Consider the following 21034-nt stretch of genomic DNA (forward strand, 5'->3'; position numbering starts at 1 on the left):
GTCTTCAGGCTGAAATTCTGTGAGAGACTCATGATCCTGCTCTGTGTGTCTAGGCCTATAAGAGCACAGAGGCACCAGTTTCGGACAAGGGGTTGTAAAATATATATAGAGGGGCTTTCCCATAGCCACTGACTTTCACGTGACATCGGAAACAAAAAGCCAAGTAAAGGGAAGTGAAGCGTGAACAGCAGCTAGAACAGAGATAGATAGGTCAGGTAGGCCTTCAGCAAACAGTATGACAGTAATCCAGTGATGGCATGCTGAAGAAAACCTCCCAAAAATGACTCATTCCCTGGTGAGAAGTTTTTCTTCTGTAAGCCCAATCAGTGGCAAGTGTGTTACTTATGTTTTACCTAAGGGTACTTGCATAACATGGCATAACTTTCTGTCAGACAGATGCAACCAAGTCGTCAACAAAGAGACCAGGTTTCCCACAGAGTCAGAGAGAGAGAAAAACTGTGTTTATCCAACAACAAGAATAACATTTTTAAAAAGTGTTTATTTTTTCCACATGAAAGCAATTGACTCGATTTCAGACTTCAAACAACAAGATAAGGCTGGCCTTGGAGGGGCATGAAGACTGGTGTCGCATAAAATGTCTCTGTGTAGTCAGCGATAGTTTCTAATGAAGTACACCACCACAGTAATCTGCCTGACTTAACCAAGGCAGTCTTGCCCCAGGCCAGATCAATAAAAGTCAGGTTGGCGCTGGTCCAAACCTCAGCAGCCAACCAGCCCACTGAACACTGCACTGCATTGCACACTGCACTGTAAACAGCGCCAGGTAGCCAAGCAGTTAGAGCGTTGGGCCAGTAACCGAAAGGTTGCTGGTTTGAATACCTGAGCCGGCAAGGTCTGTCGATGTGCCCTTGAGGAAGGCACTTAACCCTACTTTGCTCCAGGGTGTCACACTACGATTGGTGACCCTGTAAAACAACACATTTCACTGCACCTATGCAGTGTATGTGACAATAGAACTTGTAGAGATACAAGACAATAGCGCTGGGAATTACCAGGGACCTCACGATACTTAGGTGCTGATACGATATGTATTGTGATTCGATACTGTGATTTTATTGCGATTCGATGTTCCAAACATATTGCTCACCATATGTCTGCTGCAGAGGGACAAGACAGAGCCATGAGAAAACAAGATTTGATCAGTCATGGAAATAAAAGTGCTGAAAACAAATTGGCTCCATATTTAAAAAAAGATGGAGAACGAGCTATGAAGGAAATATACTGTTCTGGTGCAGGTACAGCCAACTAGTGAAAAACAATATAGCATCAAAAATAATGTCCCGATATGTAACTGTATCGATATTCCCCCCATCACTACAAGACAACCTTCCCTCTCTTTGGAGGACCGGCGATACCTAGATCTTAAAGGGCCGATACAGACACATTACCTTAAAACCCAACTTCCTGCATCAACCTCAACAGGCATCATTAACATATTTCAAATAGATCTAAGGTTGGAAAAAACTGGAGGAATAGAATAGGATCTCAGTACAGGATAGCATAGGATGATTTTAATTCTGTCTCAAGAAATGATTCTAAAAGACGACAGCGTACACAAAAGTGATTTATGGGTCATGTTGTCGCTGCGCTGGAGATGTCTGCTCTGATTATGTGGGGGGGGGGGGGGTCTGTTGGTGGATGCATGGCACTAAACAACACACCGTTGACTGACGGAATTGTTTGGGAATTAGGCTCACATATTCAAACTCTGAGATGGAGAATACGCATTGCCAAATAAAAATAAACCAGTCTACCTTGAAATTACAGATTTTATGACCCTACTCAACATAGTACGATTGTGGTTGGTATTTCCATTGCTTGCATGTATATTTTACACATCTTTCTACAGACCTCTTAAAACACGAGTGTTCCTGGAGGTCAATTCTTTTAAATAATTCAAGGAGATCGCCCTTCTTCCAGGAAACAATATCATCTAGCGATCACGCTTCACTGACTCCAAAGGGTTTTAGTAAAGGTTTCACAAATGAAATCTTGTTTGTGGCGTTTGTCTTTAAACATTGTTCATGCACAGTGGGATATTATTGCTAAGTTTGCATTACAAGCTGAACAAGAATGACAGAATCATGATTAGAATGTCTTACCTGACTGTGAAGTCATAGGAACACGAGGCCAACACGGTCTGGTTGAATGGAGAGAACTGTGGGAAAAGCCATAAGAATACGATATAAACTTTAAACTGTTAAACTTTATTAATAGCTGAGGGATAGGGTGACCACATTTAAAATACCCAAATGCGGGACAACGGAATGAGTTTGCAGTACATTCGCCGGACAGTGTAGCCTACATTAATAAAAATACACACACAAAAATCCCTCTCCCGCTGCACTGAGCAAGCTAATCGAAGGACAATTAGCCTACTCTACTGCCTTGCGCAAAATTTGGTTATGCAGAAATGAAAGATTTTATGAAAATATGGTAATATTTGGCAAAGGAAACATTTCTGGTTGGGCTCTGGGAATGTACAACAGTTAGGAAAAGAAAAAACAACATTAACTGTGTTGAATGAGCAACTAATGAGCACGGAGAGCCTCAGCACTCTGGTTCCGCTTGCCGTGCGGTAGCAGAGAGAACAGTCTATGACTAGGGTGACTGTAGTCTTTTAGGGCCTTCCTCTGACACCGCCTGGTCCGACGAATCCCAGTTCTTGTTGCGTCATGCTGCTGGCAGATTCAGGATTTAGCGTAAGCTGCATGAATCCATGGACCCATCCAGCCTGGTGTCAATGGTACAGGCTGGTGGTGTAATGGTGTGGGGAATGTTTTCCTGGCACACGTTAGGTCCCTTGATACAAATTGAGCAACGTTTCCATGCCCCAAAGAATTCAGGCTGTTCTAGAGGCAAAGGGGGGTCTGACCCAGTACTAGATAGGTATACCTAATAAACTGGCCACTGAGTGTATATCTTGTCATAAGCGCAACATAACTGCAAAAGAAACAGGTTGGAATGTCAATTCTCTTCAAATTAATGGGGAGTCTGACTGAAACAAGGGTCAAATCGACCTTTCTTTGTAAATTAGTGTTTTAATTTGTTGATAAAATGCAAGACATGATTGTTTGGTTGCGGGTCAAAGGGACAAAATGCGGGACTGTCCCACACAATCCGGGACACGTGGTCACCCTGGTGAGGGGGAAATTGGCTTGCACACACACAACCATGAATAAACACTTTTACCTTTACACATCTTTAAGTTTGGGCTTTGATGTTGTTAAATGAAAGCAATCAAATCTCTGCTCGTATCTACAGTATATTACCTTTCCAATATGTAAAAGCACAAGGGATTTGCCAAGCACTTTTTCATTTACTTTGAGCACTCTTTTCAGTGTCCTCACAGACTTGCTGATATGCTATATTTGTAACATCACATAGACTTGCTGCCTTAGGAAAATCTATACCTGATGGCAGGGTTTACAAACACACTGGAAATCTCAAGATGAGGTCCACTACGAACACCTTGCATCTATTGATTACCCACGCATGCTAAAAAGCAGTCCTGAAAACACTGGACTTCAAACTGATAGTGTTGTAGCTAGCTCTAGCTGATTATGTGATGTTAAAGTGTGTGGCAGGGTGATTCCCCATTGTTAAGAGGAGTGAGAATCACATGGATCATGTGATCAGGGGCCAATGAGGTCTAGAAACCTGCTGGGCCGTCTGTCGTGGGGCTGGGTGAAGTCAATTCTGCTTAATCTGACTAATTGGTGGTTGTTAGACTGGACATGGTAGCTAGGGCCCGTCGACCGACCCATCCAAGCATCCAACCCACCACCTTTCTCTCAAAATCCATTAAACAGATCTTTGAGGAGAGAAAAAAAATCTATAGCTGTCACCACAGCAGGACCTGTGAGCAGGGCCAGTGTACTGCAAAGCTGCCAAGGATCCCATCAGACCGTACTGTACTGTGCTTGTTAACTCCGTTCAGCTAAGTGCTTTGATCACACCAGAACCATCTTTCCAGAAAAGGTTGCTAGGCAGGCAGGTAATGGAGGGAAGCTGTGCTGCCGAGTATTGCTGAGCTGTTTCCTGCTTCCAACAACTGGCAATTCGCTAACATAATTTAACACAGTGGAAAAGCCTTTTCTTGGAACTGAGAGGATGGTGTAGAGCTGGATGATATGGCCAAAATATAATATCATTATATTTTTCTCATTTTTGACGGTATGACGGTATTTTATCTGTTCTAAACATGCTTCATAAGTAGTGCGTGACCCTGGGGTGGCAACAAATACATTCTAAGTGGTTTTAATGGGGCTTTCTCTCTTCTGATTGAACATTGTAAAACAATCAAACTTCAACCACAAATACTTTTTTGGCATTTATCCATTTCTGCATTTCCTTCACTCATGTGTTATCGATTCCACACCGTACCACATCTGTGTTGTCTTTCTATGCCTCTATTTTGCGAAAAAGTTATGGTCCTCTATAGACGAGTTGTCTGACAATGTCACGAAAATGATGCGCATGCGTCGATGGGGGCGGAAGCCATGCTTTGTTACGATTCTGAATCGTAAGCTAGCAACAATGACAAGAAGCTGCCATGTGGGAAATTGTAGGTGGCTCGTTTCAGCTAGTTTTATCTTGTTATTGATACCATGTCTTGTTTTGAGGTGTTTTAACTTTTCTAGCTAGCTAATCAACAACTGGAACAACGTATTTGAGAGACAACAAGTGCTAATTGTGCAAATGTATTTGTTTTCAATAAACATTTGGAAACAAAATAAAGTTTACATGTTGTCAACAATCTAAGCCAAACCTGTCTGTTTTGCCCCATAGTTGCGCACGCGTCGGTTTTGTTGCTAAACAAACAACCTATCTATGACCAAGTATTTTCAATGGATTCAATGGCAGTTTCTTACTTCACCACCAGGAGCATTGTGCCAATTTCTACCGTGCTTTTGGCACCAGCACCAGCACTGCATCACAAGCAAGATTCATGGCAAAAAAAGTGCATTGTGCGCACATTTGGCTAGCAGTCTGTTAGCGGTCTCTTACTGGCGGTAAGAACAGACGATTGCCATAATTTTTTATGAGTTTCATCACTCAGTTATTACATTCATACATTTAACAGCAACAAGTTCCTCGGTGTCCAAATCACTAAAGACTTAAAATGGTCCAAACAAGTGCCTCCCGAGTTGTGTCCATCCCGGGCTGTGTTGCAGCCGGCCACGCCCGGGAGACCCATGAGGCGGCACACAATTGGCCCAGCGTTGTCCGGGTTAGCGGAGTGTTTGGCCGGCCGGGATGTCCATTGTCCCATCGCGCTCTAGCGACTCCTTGTGGCGGGCCGGTGACTCGTGTCGCCAGTTGTACGGTGGTTCCTCCGTCAAATTGGTGCGGCTGGCTTCCGGATTAAGCGAGCAGTGTGCCAAGAAGCAGTGTGGCTTGGCAGGGATGTATTTCGGAGGATGCACGGCTCTCGACCTTCGCCTCTCCCAAGTCCGTACGGGAGTTGCAGCGATGGGACAAGACTGTAACTACCAATTGGATATCACGAAATTGGGGAGGAAAATGGGGTAAAAAATGATGCACAAATTTGTCCAAACATACACAGAGATTTGTGAAGAAGGCGCGACAGTTCCTCTTCCCCCTCAGGAGGTTGAAAAAGTTTGGCATGGGCCCTCAAATCCTGAAAAGGTTCTACAGCTGTACCATTGAGAGCATATTGACTGGTTGCATCACTGCTTGGTATGGCAATAGCACCGCCTACGATCGCATGGCGCTACAGAGGGTTGTGCGGACAGCCCAGTGAATCACTGGGGCCGGGCTCCCTGCCATCCAGGACCTCTATATCAGGCGGTGTGAAAAGAAGGCCCGGAAAATCGTCAAAGCCTTAGACTATTTTCTCTGCTGCCGCACGGCAACTCTTGAACAGCTTCTATCCCAAAGCAATACAACTGATTTCAATGTTTGCACTGTCTCTATGCACACTCACATGGCCCTACACAACCACACAGTAACTCCAACACACACACTCACTCATTTACTCACTCACACATAATATGCACATACAGTTGAAGTCAGAAGTTTACATACACTTAGGTTGGAGTCATTAAAACTCGTTTTTCAACCACTGCACAAATTTCTTGTTAGCAAACTATAGTTTTGGCAAGTCGGTTAGGACATCTACTTTGTGCATGACAATACATTTTTCTAACAATTGTTTACAGACAGATTATTTCACTTATACTTCACTGTATCACAATTCCAGTGGGTCAGAAGTTTACATACACTAAGTTGACTGTGCCTTTAAACAGCTTGGAAAATTAAAGAAAATGATGTCATGGCTTTAGAAGCTTCTGATAGGCTAATTGACATCATTTGAGTCAATTGGAGGTGTACCTGTGGATGTATTTCAAGGCCTACCTTCAAACTCAGTGCCTCTTTGCTTGACATCGTGGGAAAATCAAAAGAAATCAGCCAAGACATCCGAAAACAATTGTAGACCTCCACAAGTCTGGTTCATCCTTGGGAGCATTTTCAAAAATGCCTGAAGGCACCACGTTCATCTCTACAAACAATAGTAAGCAAGTATAAACTCCATGGGACCACGCAGCTGTCATACCGCTCAGGAAGGAGACGCGTTCTGTCTCCTAGAGATGAACGTACTTTGGTGTGAATAGTGCAAATCAATCCCAGAACAACGGCACAGGACCTTGTGAAGATGCTGGAGGAAACGGGTGCAAAAGTATCTATATCCACAGTAAAACAAGTCCTATATCGACATAATCTGAAAGGCCGCTGAGCGAGGAAGAAGTCACTGCTCCAAAACCGCCATAAAAAAGCCAGACCACGGTTTGCAACTGCACATGGGGACAAAGATCGTACTTTTTGGAGAAATGTCCTCTGGTCTGATGAAACAAAAATAGAACTGTTTGGCCATAAAGACCATCGTTATGTTAATAAGAGGAAGAAGGGAGATTCTTGCAAGCTGAAGAACACCATTCCAACCGTGAAGCACGGGGGTGGCAGCATCATGTTGTGGGGGTGCTTTGCTGCAGGAGGGACTGGTGCACTTCACAAAATAGATGGCATCATGAGGGAGGAAAAGTATGTGGATATATTGAAGCAAGATCTCAAGTCATCAGTCAGGATGTTAAAGCTTGGTTGCAAATCGGTCTTCCAAATGAACAATGACCCCAAGCATACTTCCAACGTTGTGGCAAAATGGCTTAAGGACAACAAAGTCAAGGTGTTGGAGTGGCCATCACAAAGCCCTGACCTCAATCCTATAGAAAATTTGTGGGCAGAACTGAAAAAGCGTGTGTGAGCAAGGAGACCTACAAACCTGACTGAGTTACACCAGCTCAGTCAGGAGGAATGGGCCAAAATTCACCCAACTCATTGTGGGAAGCTTGTGGAAGGCTACCCGAAACGTTTGACCCAAGTTAAACAATTTAAAGGCAATGCTACCAAATACTAATTGAGTGTATGTAAACTTCTGACCCACTGGGAATGTGATGAAAGAAATAAAAGCTGAAATAAATCATTCTCTCTACTATTATTCTGACATTTCACATTCTTAAAATAAAGTGGTCATCCTAACTGACCTAAGACAGGACATTTCTACTATGATTAAATGTCAGGAATTGTGAAAAACTGAGTTTAAATGTATTTGGCTAAGGTGTATGTAAACTTCTGACTTCAACTGTACATGTATACTGACTCTACACACCCACTCACGTACATGCTGCTGCTACTCTGTTTTATCTTATATCTTGTTGCCTAGTCACCTTACCCCTATTCATACAGTGGGGAGAACAAGTATTTGATACACTGCCGATTTTGCAGGTTTTCCTTCTTACAAAGTATGTAGAAGTCTGTAATTTTTTTCGTAGGTACACTTCAACTGTGAGAGACGGAATCTAAAACAAAAATCCAGAAAATCACATTGTATGATTTTTAAGTAAATAATTTGCATTTTATTGCATGACATAAGTATTTGATCACCTACCAACCAGTAAGAATTCCGGCTCTCACAGACCTGTTAGTTTTTCTTTAAGAAGCCCTCCTGTTCTCCACTCATTACTTGTATTAACTGCACCTGTTTGAACTCATTACCTGTATAAAAGACACCTGTCCACACACTCAATCAAACAGACTCCAACCTCTCCACAATGGCCAAGACCAGAGAGCTGTGTAAGGACATCAAGGATAAAATTGTAGACCTGCACAAGGCTGGGATGGGCTACAGGACAATAGGCAAGCAGCTTGGTGAGAAGGCAACAACTGTTGGTGCAATTATTAGAAAATGGAAGAAGTTCAAGATGACGGTCAATCACCCTCGGTCTGGGGCTCCATGCAAGATCTCACCTCGTGGGGCATCAATGATCATGAGGAAGGTGAGGGATCAGCCCAGAACTACACGACAGGACCTGGTCAATGACCTGAAGAGAGCTGGGACCACAGTCTCAAAGAAAACCATTAGTAACACACTACGCCGTCATGGATTAAAATCCTGCAGCGCACGCAAGGTCCCCCTGCTCAAGCCAGCGTATGTCCAGGCCCGTCTGAAGTTTGCCAATGACCATCTGGATGATCCAGAGGAGGAATGGGAGAAGGTCATGTGGTCTGATGAGACAAAAATAGAGCTTTTTGGTCTAAACTCCACTCGCCGTGTTTGGAGGAAGAAGAAAGATGAGTACAACCCCAAGAACACCATCTTTGGGGATGCTTTTCTGCAAAGGGGACAGGACGACTGCACCGTATTGAGGGGAGGATGGATGGGGCCATGTATCGCGAGATCTTGGCCAACAACCTCCTTCCCTCAGTAAGAGCATTGAAGATGGGTCGTGGCTAGGTCTTCCAGCATGACAACGACCCGAAACACACAGCCAGGGCAACTAAGGAGTGGCTCCGTAAGAAGCATCTCAAGGTCCTGGAGTGGCCTAGCCAGTCTCCAGACCTGAACCCAACAGAAAATCTTTGGAGGGAGCTGAAAGTCCGTATTGCACAGCGACAGCCCCGAAACCTGAAGGATCTGGAGAAGGTCTGTATGGAGGAGTGGGCCAAAATCCCTGCTGCAGTGTGTGCAAACCTGGTCAAGAACTACAGGAAATGTATGATCTCTATAATTGCAAACAAAGGTTTCTGTACCAAATATTAAGTTCTGCTTTTCTGATGTATCAAATACTTATGTCATGCAATAAAATGCAAATTAATTACTTAAAAATCATACAATGTGATTTTCTGGATTTTTGTTTTAGATTCCGTCTATCACAGTTGAAGTGTACCTATGATAAAAATTACAGACCTCTACATGCTTTGTAAGTAGGAAAACCTGCAAAATCGGCAGTGTTTCAAATACTTGTTCTCCCCACTGTATCTACCTCCATCACTCCAGTATTCCTGCACATGTAAATATGGTATTGGATCTGACTTTTTCAACATTTCCTGTATATAGTATGCTTGCTTACTTACTAACTTTGTGTATTTCCTATTCTTATTTCTTATGTGTTTTTTTTCTAGTAATACATTGTTATTGATTATCCCATTGTTGGGTATTGAGTTTGCAAGAAAGGCATTTCACTGTACTTGTGCATGTGACATTAAAACTTGAAACTAACAAACCAATATTGAAATACCGTTATGTAAGGTCAAGTAAAAATCCAAACCGGTCCGTGCATCAACAACGGTATATAGTCAAATACGGTTTACCGCCCAGCCCTAGTATGGTGTATGGGTGAGAAGGAATGCTACATTACCTTTACTCTTCGTATGGCGTAGGAATGGCCTAGTAGGCGTGACAGAGGCTGCCGGACATTCCGTAAGTCCCACACACACAGGCTACAGTCCACTGCTCCGGTTATTATTACATTCTGAGGACAGCCCAGACAGATTGGGTTAAACAAGTATCCCAAACGTACATACTGTACTAACACAGGCATGTATTAACTGTAATTATAATTAGGGGAAATTCATATTAATCTTTATGGCAAGAAATGCTGAAGACCTTTTACAACCTATTAGTGGTCTTCTCACATATAAATATGCAATATCATTAATAACAATGGCAGTGAGGCTAGTATATGGCAGAGGTGATTGTACAGTATCTCTGTTCTCAATCCCAGGATGGGTTTAATTCATGGTTGAAGCGTTGGCATTTTAAACCTAAATGTCTTTAGGTCCACTTCATAAACTCCTGCTTCCAAGCGTCAAATTAAATGTTTTGGGTTGAGGTTTTAACAGTGGGGGGCTGTACTGCAGTAAAGTACCTCGGTACCTGATCGTATTTGCACCAGTCACAGCTGAGGATCTCTGCCTTGTGGGCTGGGATGGCCAGCCTGCACCTCCCTGTCTTCACATCCCACACTCTCAGCGTCCCGTCCCCTGGTGACAAAGACAAGACTAGATTCAGGGTTGAAGGGTCACAGACACAGGCAGCCATGCTGTTCTAGTCATGACTCACACTTCCACAGTCAACTGTACCCACACTCAGCCTCCCTCCCACAATCTACCACAGGGTTTTGGACCATGACGCTCATTTCAAGGGCCAGCTCTCCCTCCAGAGTGGAAGGAAGGCAGGCAGGCAGCAGCCCCCATTCCCCCTGGCTCATCCTGGATCAGATACAGGACCAGGGACATGGGAATGTGGCCCTGCCTGCCAAGGGACTGCGACACTCATCGGCACAACGACAGCCAGATGGAAGCATTTTAAGAGGGTCTGGACAAGATGCTCTCACTACCCACCTTCCCTCCCTCCCTCCCTCCCTCCCTCCATCCCCCTCCATCCATCCTCCCTCTCCTCTTTCTTTAACACACACACACACACACTCAGACCCAAGCTGGAAGGGGCTTCCTGGTGAGATTGTAACAATGGGTTTTTAGGCCACTCCCTCTGCAGTCTGCAGTGAATGACCTCGGCCGGGTGTTCAGTGTCTATTACAAGTATTAATGGAAACCTGCTGCGTCAGCTCCACAGCCTAATGCCAACTTCACACCATTTCACCCTATACAATACTACAGCATAATACTACACTACAGCATACTACAATACAGCAAAATCAAGGTTTACATTTGAAAAAAAATTGCATTTCCCATCTAGTCCTAAATCTACAGCTTAAATATGAATCTAGAGGCTTAAATATGATTAAACACTTTATACCTGTACATACAGGTATAAAGTGTTCAATACATGTTATTACTGTGTATTAATTTGTGATATTTGAAATTAAGACGTATTTTTCAACTCTGCCATTTCCATTGGAAATATGTTTCCATACTGTATCAGCATTGGATTAATGTGGTTTGAAAGAAACCCTCTAGATATTCTATAATGAATAGGTGGTCTATTCAAAGCAAAACACTTTCACAGCCCCATGCCATTTCCATGGAACACATGTCTTGCAGCAGAGCTGGGACAGTAAACCCTCAATTATCGACACCAACCATACCGATCACATATAGCAGGCATTTTGCTGATATTGTTCATTACGATAAATAGCCCGTACTAGAGAAATGTCAAGTTTGAAATGAAATACGTTTGCTAATATGGGTGATTGTTAATGTGACAATGTATTTTTTTAATTGAACCTTTATTTAAACTAGGCAAGTCAGTTAAGAACACATTCTTATTTCCAATGACTGCCTACCCCGGCCAAACCCAGACGACGCTGGGCCAATTGTGCCCTATGGGACTCCCAACCACGGCTGGATGTGATGCAGCCTGGATCACTTGATGGATACAACCATCAAGCTAGTAGTGCTAGTTTAAAGGATAATAAAATAAAAACTGTGGAGCATATTAATGTTATAAATATATTGTTCTATTTATCATTATGTCATCAATTCAGGCGATTTATCGCTATATGGATTTTTGTCCATATCGCCCAGCTCAAGCTTGCAAGTCAACATAAGGTCGGGTAAATGTGGTTTGAAATATGTCCAGTCATTCTGGAAAAAAGAGTTGGTCTGTTTGCAGCAAAACACTTCCACTAATTAACCTCATTGATCTGTGGTCATCCACTTGGAAGAGCAACTCATTGCATTGTAAAGCAGTGTGGAGCCGGTCACAAGGCATTGCCTTAACTTCTTTGGCATCTCTTCTGTGAAGTCCATCTAATTCTGTGAAGTCCATCTAATTCTGTGAAGTCCATCTAAATTCGGAAAAAGTCATCCAAATCTAAATTTTGGTGAAATACATGCATACTGAGCTTTATTCCCTCTGTCCTAGTCTGCACTGCATCACAGCATTATTCTAAACCACATTCTGTAGCTCTCAATGTCATGGAACACTGGTCACTTTAATGTTTACAAACTGTTTTACCCACTTCATATGTATATACTGTATTCTAGTCAAGGCCTATCCTATTTAACTATTGCTGTACATATACCATTCCATCCTACGTATTCTACAGATATACCAAACTGAACAAAAATATGAACGCAACATGTAAAGTGTTGGTCCCATGTTTCATGAGCTGAAATAAAAGATCACAGAAATGTTCCATATGCACAAAAAGCTTATTTCTCTCAAATTTTGCACACAAATTTGTTTACACCCCTGTTAGTGAGCATTTGTCCTTTGCCAAGATAATCCATCCACCTGACAGGTGTGGCATATCAAGAACTGATCAAACAGCATGATCATTACACAGGTGCACCTTGTGTTGGGGACAATAAAATGCCACTCTAAAATGTGCAGTTTTGTCACACAACACAATGCCTCAGATGTCTCAAGTTTTGAGGGAGCGTGCAATTTGCATGCTGACTGCAGGAACGTCCACCAGAGCGTTTGCCAGAGAATTTAATGTTAATTTCACTAGCATAAGCCATTCTGATAGGCTGGGCCTTGCTCCCCTGTGGGTGGCCCTGAAGTGGGTGGGCTACGCCCTTCCAGGCCCAACCATAGCTGCGCCCCTGCCCAGTCATGTGAAATCCATGGAGGCCACTGTGTTTTTGGGGACCTTCAATGCTGCACACATTTTTTGGTACCCTTCCCCAGATCTGTGCCGACACAATCCTGTCTCGGAGCTCTACGGATAATTCCTTCGACCTCACGGCTTGGTTTTTGCTCTGATATGCACTTTCAACTGTGGTATCTTATATACAGTGCATTTGGAAAGTGTTCAGACCCCTCGACTTTCCCCACATTTTGTTACAAATGTATTGAACATAAAAAACTGAAATATCACATTTACATAAGTATTCAGACCCTTTACTCAGTACTTTGTTGAAGCACCTTTTAGCAGAGATTACAGCCTCGAGTCTTCTTGGGTATGACGCTACAAGCTTGGCACACATGGATGTGGGGAGTTTCTCCCATTCTTCTCTGCAGATCCTCTCAAGCTCTTTCAGGTTGGATGGGGAGTGTCGCTGCACAGCTATATTCAGGTCTCTGGCTTAATGGCTTAATTTTTGCTTTGACATGCACTGTCAACTGTGGGACCTTAAATAGACAGGTGTGTGCCTTCCCAAATCATGTCCAATCAATTGAATTGACCACAGGTGGACTACAATCATAGCAAAGGGTCTGAATACTTATGTGAATAAGATATTTCTGTAAACAAATTATTTAATAGATTTTAGAATAAGGCTGTAATGTAACAAAATGTGGAAAAGGGAAAGGGGTCTGAATGCTTTCCGAATGCACTGTACACACACACACACACACACACACACACACACACAGTCAAAAGTTTGGACACACCTACTCATTCAAGGGTTTTTCTTTATATTGTAAATAAAGAATTGTAGAATAATAGTGAAGACATCAAAACTATGAAATAACACATATGGAATCATGTAGTAACCAAAAAAGTGTTAAAAGTGTGGCTTCAAAGTAGCCACCCTTTGCCTTCATGACAGCTTTGCATACTCTTGGCATTCTCTCAACCAGCTTCACCTGGAATGCTTTTCCAACAGTCTTGAAGGTGTTCCCACATATGCTGAGCACTTGTTGGCTGCTTTTCGTTCACTCTGTCTGGTCCAACTCATCCCAAACCATCTCAATTGGGTTGAGGTTGGGTGATTGTGGAGGCCAGGTTCTGACGCAGCACTCCATCAGTCTCCTTATTGGTCAAATAGCCCTTACACAGCCTGGGGGTGTGTTGGGTCATTGTCTTGTTGAAAAACAAATGACAGCCCCACTAAGCGCAAACCAGATGGGATGCCATATCGCTGTGGTATACTGTGGTAGCCATGCTGTAGTAGCCAAGTGTGCCTTGAATTCTAAATGAATCTGTCCACTTTACACGTTCCCATTAACGAAGAGAGGCAGCAACTCACAGACTAACTCCTACTGTCACTCCTATTGACTGAAACCACTGCAGAAATGAATTCCTTGATGGCTTTTCAGAATGGAGCGGGACAAAAACCTTTGCCAATTATGAAAGCGAATCACGGCGAAGGGGAGGAGATGAATGAAAATTGTTCAAGAGTTTCTGAGCGATTAGTTAAGTCAATATTCAGTGGTTGGGATGACCTAGATGCTGGTGTTTGATAGCAACTTTGCTTTTTTTGGTTCGCTCAGGGCTCGACTCACATTTTTAATGACAGTGAAATGGATCCATGGTGGAGATTGCAGCCTCACAAAGCCACTTGCCTGTAAAGCTCTCCTTCATCCCTGCCAAGATGCTGCAAGCAGGCAGGGCTTGTCGCCGTGGCCCATCTTGGAGGAGCGAGAGAGAGAATATGGGAGTTCCCGATAAGCACTAATCAGCAAGTGCCAGCATTGCGTGCCCCCCCCCCCCCCCCCCCCCCCGGGGATGTTGAGCAGAGGCTGTGTACGTTTTTGGTTCTACAAAGCTGTATTTATAATAACATTCAATAATAATTGCATTCAATCTTGCACCATTCGATCAATTATCAGTTGTAAACATGTATTTTTTTCCTTTATATGCTGCCTGCTGCCTGATCTATTTTGCCTGTGAGCACATGACAGACAGTTGTTGGTCAGAACACATGTCCATAGTCACCGGAAGAGCGCGTACTGTATTAATCCTGCTGTAGAATTCATTACGGCCAGCAGGTGAAACAAACAACCAAAAAAATAACGAGTCACTCAGAAAAACTAGTCATGACTATCGAGTGAGTAAAAAGAGTCATTCAAAAATAACTAATTGTTCGTGAACTGCACATCACTTACCCACGTGTGGCTGCTTTTAAGGAACACAGCTTATATAATATAGAAAACGCAATCATCCATTTATATGGCACTGATATATCCCTAAAAAACCTAGCCAATCCAGAGTTTGCGTAACCGAGTGTGGATTTACTGTGATTTTGGAAAGCTGTAAGGCAGCTTTGACAATACGCAGTTCTAGATCAAGTGTCTAACTGCAGGTTCTGGCCTCTGCGGGTGTGGGGTTACCACCAGATCTCACTCACGCCGCATCTATTACCATGTACCCCTGCTGAGGCAGCATCCTGCAAACCTCTCTCTTCCATCTCCTCTCGCTCCCATGGACCAATACAGCTGTGCTGTGGGATCTGTGTACATGCCTCACAGCCCTCCTATTGATTTTCACCAACTTCTCATTACCTGCTTGGTAACACCTTCAGTGTCAAGGTTTTAAAAGGAAAAAGGGGACCTTCCATCAACACTTTGCTGTGTGATCATAGCTAATGGCTCTCGGGGTAGGCTGCCTTACTGAGCGAGATGCAGAGAGCGAAGGATAAGATAGCCTACCAGGGTCTGTGTGTGTGTGTGTGTGTGTGTGTGTGTGTGTGTGTGTGTGTGTGTGTGTGTGTGTAGTGGGGTGAGGGGGCTAGCCCCTGAAGCTTTGGTAAAAAATGTCTCACACACTAAAACCATTGTCTTCACAATTATTATATTGTTCTACTGTGCCCCCTTCATGGCAGATCATTGGGGGATCATGTGCAGCGTATATTAAGGATGAAATACGCAACATCATCATGGGGTAAAAATCTGGTACATTTGACCAGATGTATCATATTTTGATATCAAATCAGCGGCGATCACCAGAACAGATACGATTATGTGATTTCAGTCAATCTTCACATACACTGAACAAAAATATAAACGCAACATGCAACAATTTCAACATGTTTACTGAGTTGCAGTTCGTATAAGGAAATCAATCAATTGATATGAATTCATTAAGCCCTAATCTATGGATTTCACATGATTGGGAATACAGACATGTATCTGTTGGTCACAGATACCTTAAAAAAAGGTAGGGGTGTGGATCAGAAAACCAGTCAGTATCTGGTATGATCACCATTTGCCTCATGCAGCACGACACATGTGCTTCGCATAGAGTTGATTGTGGCCTGTGGAATGTTGTCCCAATCCTCTTCAATGGCTGTGCCAAGTTGCTGGACATCGGCAGGAACTGGAACATGCTGTCGTACACGATGATCCAGAGCATCCCAAACATGCTCAGTGGGTGACATGTCTGGTGAGTATGCAGGCCATGGAAGAACTGGGACATTTTCAGCTTCCAGGAATTGTGTACAAATCGCTATGACACGGGGCTGTGCCTTATCATAGTGAAACATGAGGTGATGCGGTGGATAAATGGCACAACAATTGGCTTCAGGATCTCGTCACGGTATCTCTGTGCATTCAAATTTCCATCGATAAAATGCAATTGTGTTCATTGTCCGTTGCTTATGCCTGCCCATACCATAACCCTACCAACACTATGGGGCAGTCTGTTCACAACATTGACATCAGCAAACCCCTCGCCCACATGACACCATACACACTGTCTGCCATCTGTCTGGTACAGTTGAAACCGAGATTCATCGGTGAAGAGCACACTTCTCCAGCGTGCCAGTGGCCATCGAAGGTGTGCATTTGCCCACTGAAGTCGGTTATGATGCCGAACTGCAGAAAGGTCAAGATCCTTGGTGAGGACAACGAGCACGCAGAAGAGCTTCCCTGAGACAGTTTCTGACAGTTTGTGCAGAAATTATTTGGTTGTGCAAACCCAGAGTTTCATCAGCTGTCCAGGTGGTTGGTCTCAGACAATCCCGCAGGTGAAGAAGATGGATGTGGAGGTCCTTGGCTGGCATGGTTACACATGGTCTGCGGTTGTGAGGCCGGTTGGAAAGTACTGCCAAATCCACTAAAATGACGTTGGAGGTGACTTACGGTAGAGAAACTAACATTCAATTGTCTGGCAACAGCTCTGGTGGACATTCCTGCAGTCAGCATGCCAATTGCATGCTCCCTCAAAACATGAGACATCTGTTGCATTGTGTTGTGCGACAAAAGTGCACATTTTAGAGTGGCCTTCTGTCCCCAGCACAAGGTGCACCTGTGTAATGATCATGCTGTTTAATCCGCTTCTTGATATGCCATACCTGTCAGGTTATCTTGGCAAAGGAGAAATGCTCACTAACAGGGATGTGCGTATGAAAAGCTTTTTGTGTGTATGGAACATTTCTGGGATCTTTTATTTCAACTCATGAAACATGGGACCAACATTTTACATGTTGCATTTATATTTTTGTTCAGTATAATTCCCCCAACTCTTACAAAGGTAACTATCCCCTCTATCAAATCATTGTTATTCATGATCTTTGACACGTATCTGACTAGTAATAGGCCTACAGCATTCCCTTATAAAACTACATTTTTCTGATACATCTGTAAAAAGAGAGTAGATTCATAAAGAGTAGAGTAGATTAATAAACCGATAAACTTTTGTGTGTTAAATTTCGCACACAGAAAAATGTTACTATTGATACATGAACCCACTTAACCCAGTGAGCATATTTTGGGCAATACTTGAACACTTAAAAAATGTAGATGTTCCTTACACCCAAAAACAATGTCCTTATGACATCCCATGACAATTTCTTGCGCGCTGGGATAGTACAATGGATTCACATCTTCTCTTGTGACTACTGAACTTTCCCTGGCTGAACACTGGAACACAGACTGTAGGCTATGACAAGACAGCCACTTATAAAAGAAAGTTATGGCAGAGCAAACAGAGCCTGGTTAATTCTGATATGGTCTCCACAGAGAGGCTCTGATACCCATCAGTGCCCAAGACTTATCGGTGGTGACAAACCCTGTTAGCACCCGGCCCTAGAGTGCTGCGACTGGAAACTGACTGTGAGAGGGAGGACGCTGTAGGCCAAACGGCTCATGTTTAGATAAGATCACAGTGTGGCAGCAGTCTGTGAACAGAGGAACATGTATCTGTTTTCTAATAGAAACAATGTCATGTTCACGAGCAGCACAAGAGCACTGTAGGTCACATGATCCAGATAGTTGATGGAGATAAGCGTTCATGCTAAATGCAGGTTAAGTCCATTGATCTTTTGTTAAAGTAAATTTGTTAGGTTGTAACATACAAAACCTATTTTCTTTGAATGTTTAAGGAGCACAGATACTGTGGATAGTGCTTGATTGGCCCTCTAGCATAACATAAACAGCAATAATAATGAATGTAGGCCTTAACCTTTTAGAAGCATAAGTTACTATATTCTACTCTATAATTCAGAATTTAACAATAAGAAAATACTTACTATGAAAAGCTACATCTGAACTGATTAACAGCAGTTGTACACTGCTTCAGAAGCAGAGCGCCAGACCAGTAAATCAGAACTAGAGCTTTAGTGACACCATGTGGTTATAATAAGGCATTACAAGCAATTGCTGGATTTTTAAAAACATTATTACAAATCAAATCAATTGTTATTTGTCACATGCGCCGAATACAACAGGCAGACCTTACTGTGAAATGCTTATTACAAGCCTTTAACCAACAATGAAGTTCAATAAATAGTGTTAAGAAAATATGTACTAAATAAACTATAATAAAAATGTAATAAAAAGTACCAATAAAATAACGAGGCTATATACTTGGGGTACCGGTACCGAGTCAATGTGCGCGGGTACAGGTTAGTCAAGGTTGATGAAAAAGTCACAAACCTTGATCAACCTAGAGAATTTAAATTATACTTTAACTAATGTAATATCCGAAGCATTAGTGACCAAGGGAAGTGTAACTGTACTCACCTGATGCTGAAGCAAAGCACCCTGGGATGTGAGGAGACCACAGTGTGCTGTAGATGACCCCTTCATGACCCTGAAGTGTGCAGAGCGACTGGCCGCCACGGCTGAGATCCCACTGTTGGAACAACAACTCCACTCATAAAACAAAGCCATGCTATTTTTCATATCAGTGTGTGTGTGTGTGTGTGATGCAAATACTACCACCACCATTTTGAAACACACCACTTTGGCTGTGCGGTCCCATGAGCCTGACACCACCAGGTTCTCCTCCCGGGTCTGACTCCAGTCCACGGAATAGACCTGGGAGAACAGGAAGTCCATCAACTAAAACTACACTAGCAGCAAATGTGTCACATATGATAATGCATGGACCAGTAGGCTACAGTGATAACATTGTCATTTAGTAATTATACTGTACTTACAACAGTATTACAATGACGTATTGTTAGATGGAACCCTAAAATTGTATGCTTATAATAGTTACATTGGTAATATGATGATAAGCTCATGCAAGGTAACAAGCCCACCTCTTGTGTGTGCTCTTTGAGCACCTGCAGTGGCCCGGGCTGGGGGTTGGCTGTGTCCCAGACCTGCAGAGACCCATCTCCTCCTCCCGTCAACAGGATATGCTCATTACTTTCACTCCACGTCACGTCAAACAGACCATCATTCCAGTCAAAACTACATGAGACAGAGGTAGCAATACCGGGAGAGGATGCATCAGCGTAGTTGTTTCAGTGACTGTTGAATGTGTGATACATTGTTGTCAAACTGTGTCAGTATGAGAAATTCAATGTTGGAAAGTTGATTACCTTTTCACAAGAGAGATCCCGGTCTCGGTCTGCTCCAGCACAAGCAGTGTCCCACATCCTTGAAAACACACACACACACACACACACACACACACACACACACACACACACACACACACACACACACTTCATTAGAATAAATGCAAGTAAGCATTGCATTAATTTGCAACAAGTTCTTGGTTTCATGACAACACTATGGCACCTAGCTAAAAACAATGGCTGTCATATTGTAATCGCCGACAGTAACCCACAATAAATACACTCTTGCAGTCTCGAAACTCTCAACCCGTCAATCACAATGTGACGTTTACCCGAGCCCTGCTAATCGATTTTGTCGTGACGAGATTAATTTATTAAATAGTCTACACCGTTTATTCACCTGCAATTCCATAATACTGGGATGTCGCACACGCCAACCGTGTTGGAATAAACGGTGATATCTCCACTGCATAGCCGTGTCGAGCTGGGAACTTGAATGTCTTCATAACCTTTCAAGTTGTTTGGTGAGTTGTACTATGTCACTGCGTCGTCAAACAGAGCAACACTTGGTTGTAATGTTTAACCTGACCAAAATAGAATAGTCTACAACGTAACAAAGCTTTATTAATCAGGAACATAAACATATCTTGTTAATAAACATACATTTCTAGTGTATGGTCTCCACACTTCCTCGTTTGCGAGATCACCACGGAAGAACAAAGATCACAAGTCTTTTGATTGGTGAGTGGTTTCTTGCAAGCTCCTCATTGGTCGAATGGCTTTGAGCGCTGATTTACTGATCCTAAATCAGCCCTTGTGTTATTTTTAAGGGGCTTCGATTAACCTCACCCGGGTGCCCGTGTAAGAGTGTTTTGCCCGGGTGAAAGTTGATTGCATTTATTTTGGAACCGGTCTGACTCCCAAGCGTGAGCCAGGTGCCCCGTTCAAAGCTCATGGCGAAGTCGGCACAAACAAAGTGACGTAAGAGCATGTGGAGTAATGAGTAAGATTCTGTTTTCACATGCAAAATGGATTGCTATTTAGCTTTATCTGCCTTCCCAATGAAAACGAGTTTGACAATTCAAACATGTATTTTATGGAAAAGAGATGTAGCCTATGTTTATGGACGATGCACCATGCTGACGATGCACCATGCTGTCTTGTTGACAAAATGAACGAGCGGCATAGATTACTGTTCGATTTGAGTGGGAGCTCCTCTCTACCGTGTTTCGCCCTATGACATAACGGGTCTTTGCCTGGTGCCTCACGG

The 21034-nt window shown here is 43.1% G+C and overlaps 1 protein-coding gene across 2 annotated transcripts in view; it reads right to left on the reverse strand.

The window, feature by feature from the left end:
* The window catches only part of pex7 (peroxisomal biogenesis factor 7), a 33733-nt gene extending 13268 nt beyond the window's left edge, over positions 1-20465 (reverse strand). For both annotated transcript variants that reach the window (XM_038963095.1, XM_038963094.1), the window contains exons 1-8: positions 20165-20465; positions 19786-19843; positions 19501-19654; positions 19196-19273; positions 18977-19088; positions 10259-10365; positions 9741-9854; positions 2124-2179 (exon numbers count right to left, since the gene is read on the reverse strand). In XM_038963095.1, coding sequence (XP_038819023.1) covers positions 2124-2179; positions 9741-9854; positions 10259-10365; positions 18977-19088; positions 19196-19273; positions 19501-19654; positions 19786-19843; positions 20165-20270 — 785 coding nt within the window. In that variant the 5' untranslated portion in view covers positions 20271-20465. The remainder of the gene's footprint in view (positions 1-2123; positions 2180-9740; positions 9855-10258; positions 10366-18976; positions 19089-19195; positions 19274-19500; positions 19655-19785; positions 19844-20164) is intronic.
* Positions 20466-21034: the final 569 nt, after the last annotated feature.

This window comes from Salvelinus namaycush, chromosome 24, assembly GCF_016432855.1.
Source record: "Salvelinus namaycush isolate Seneca chromosome 24, SaNama_1.0, whole genome shotgun sequence".
Taxonomy (NCBI): Eukaryota; Metazoa; Chordata; class Actinopteri; order Salmoniformes; family Salmonidae; genus Salvelinus; species Salvelinus namaycush.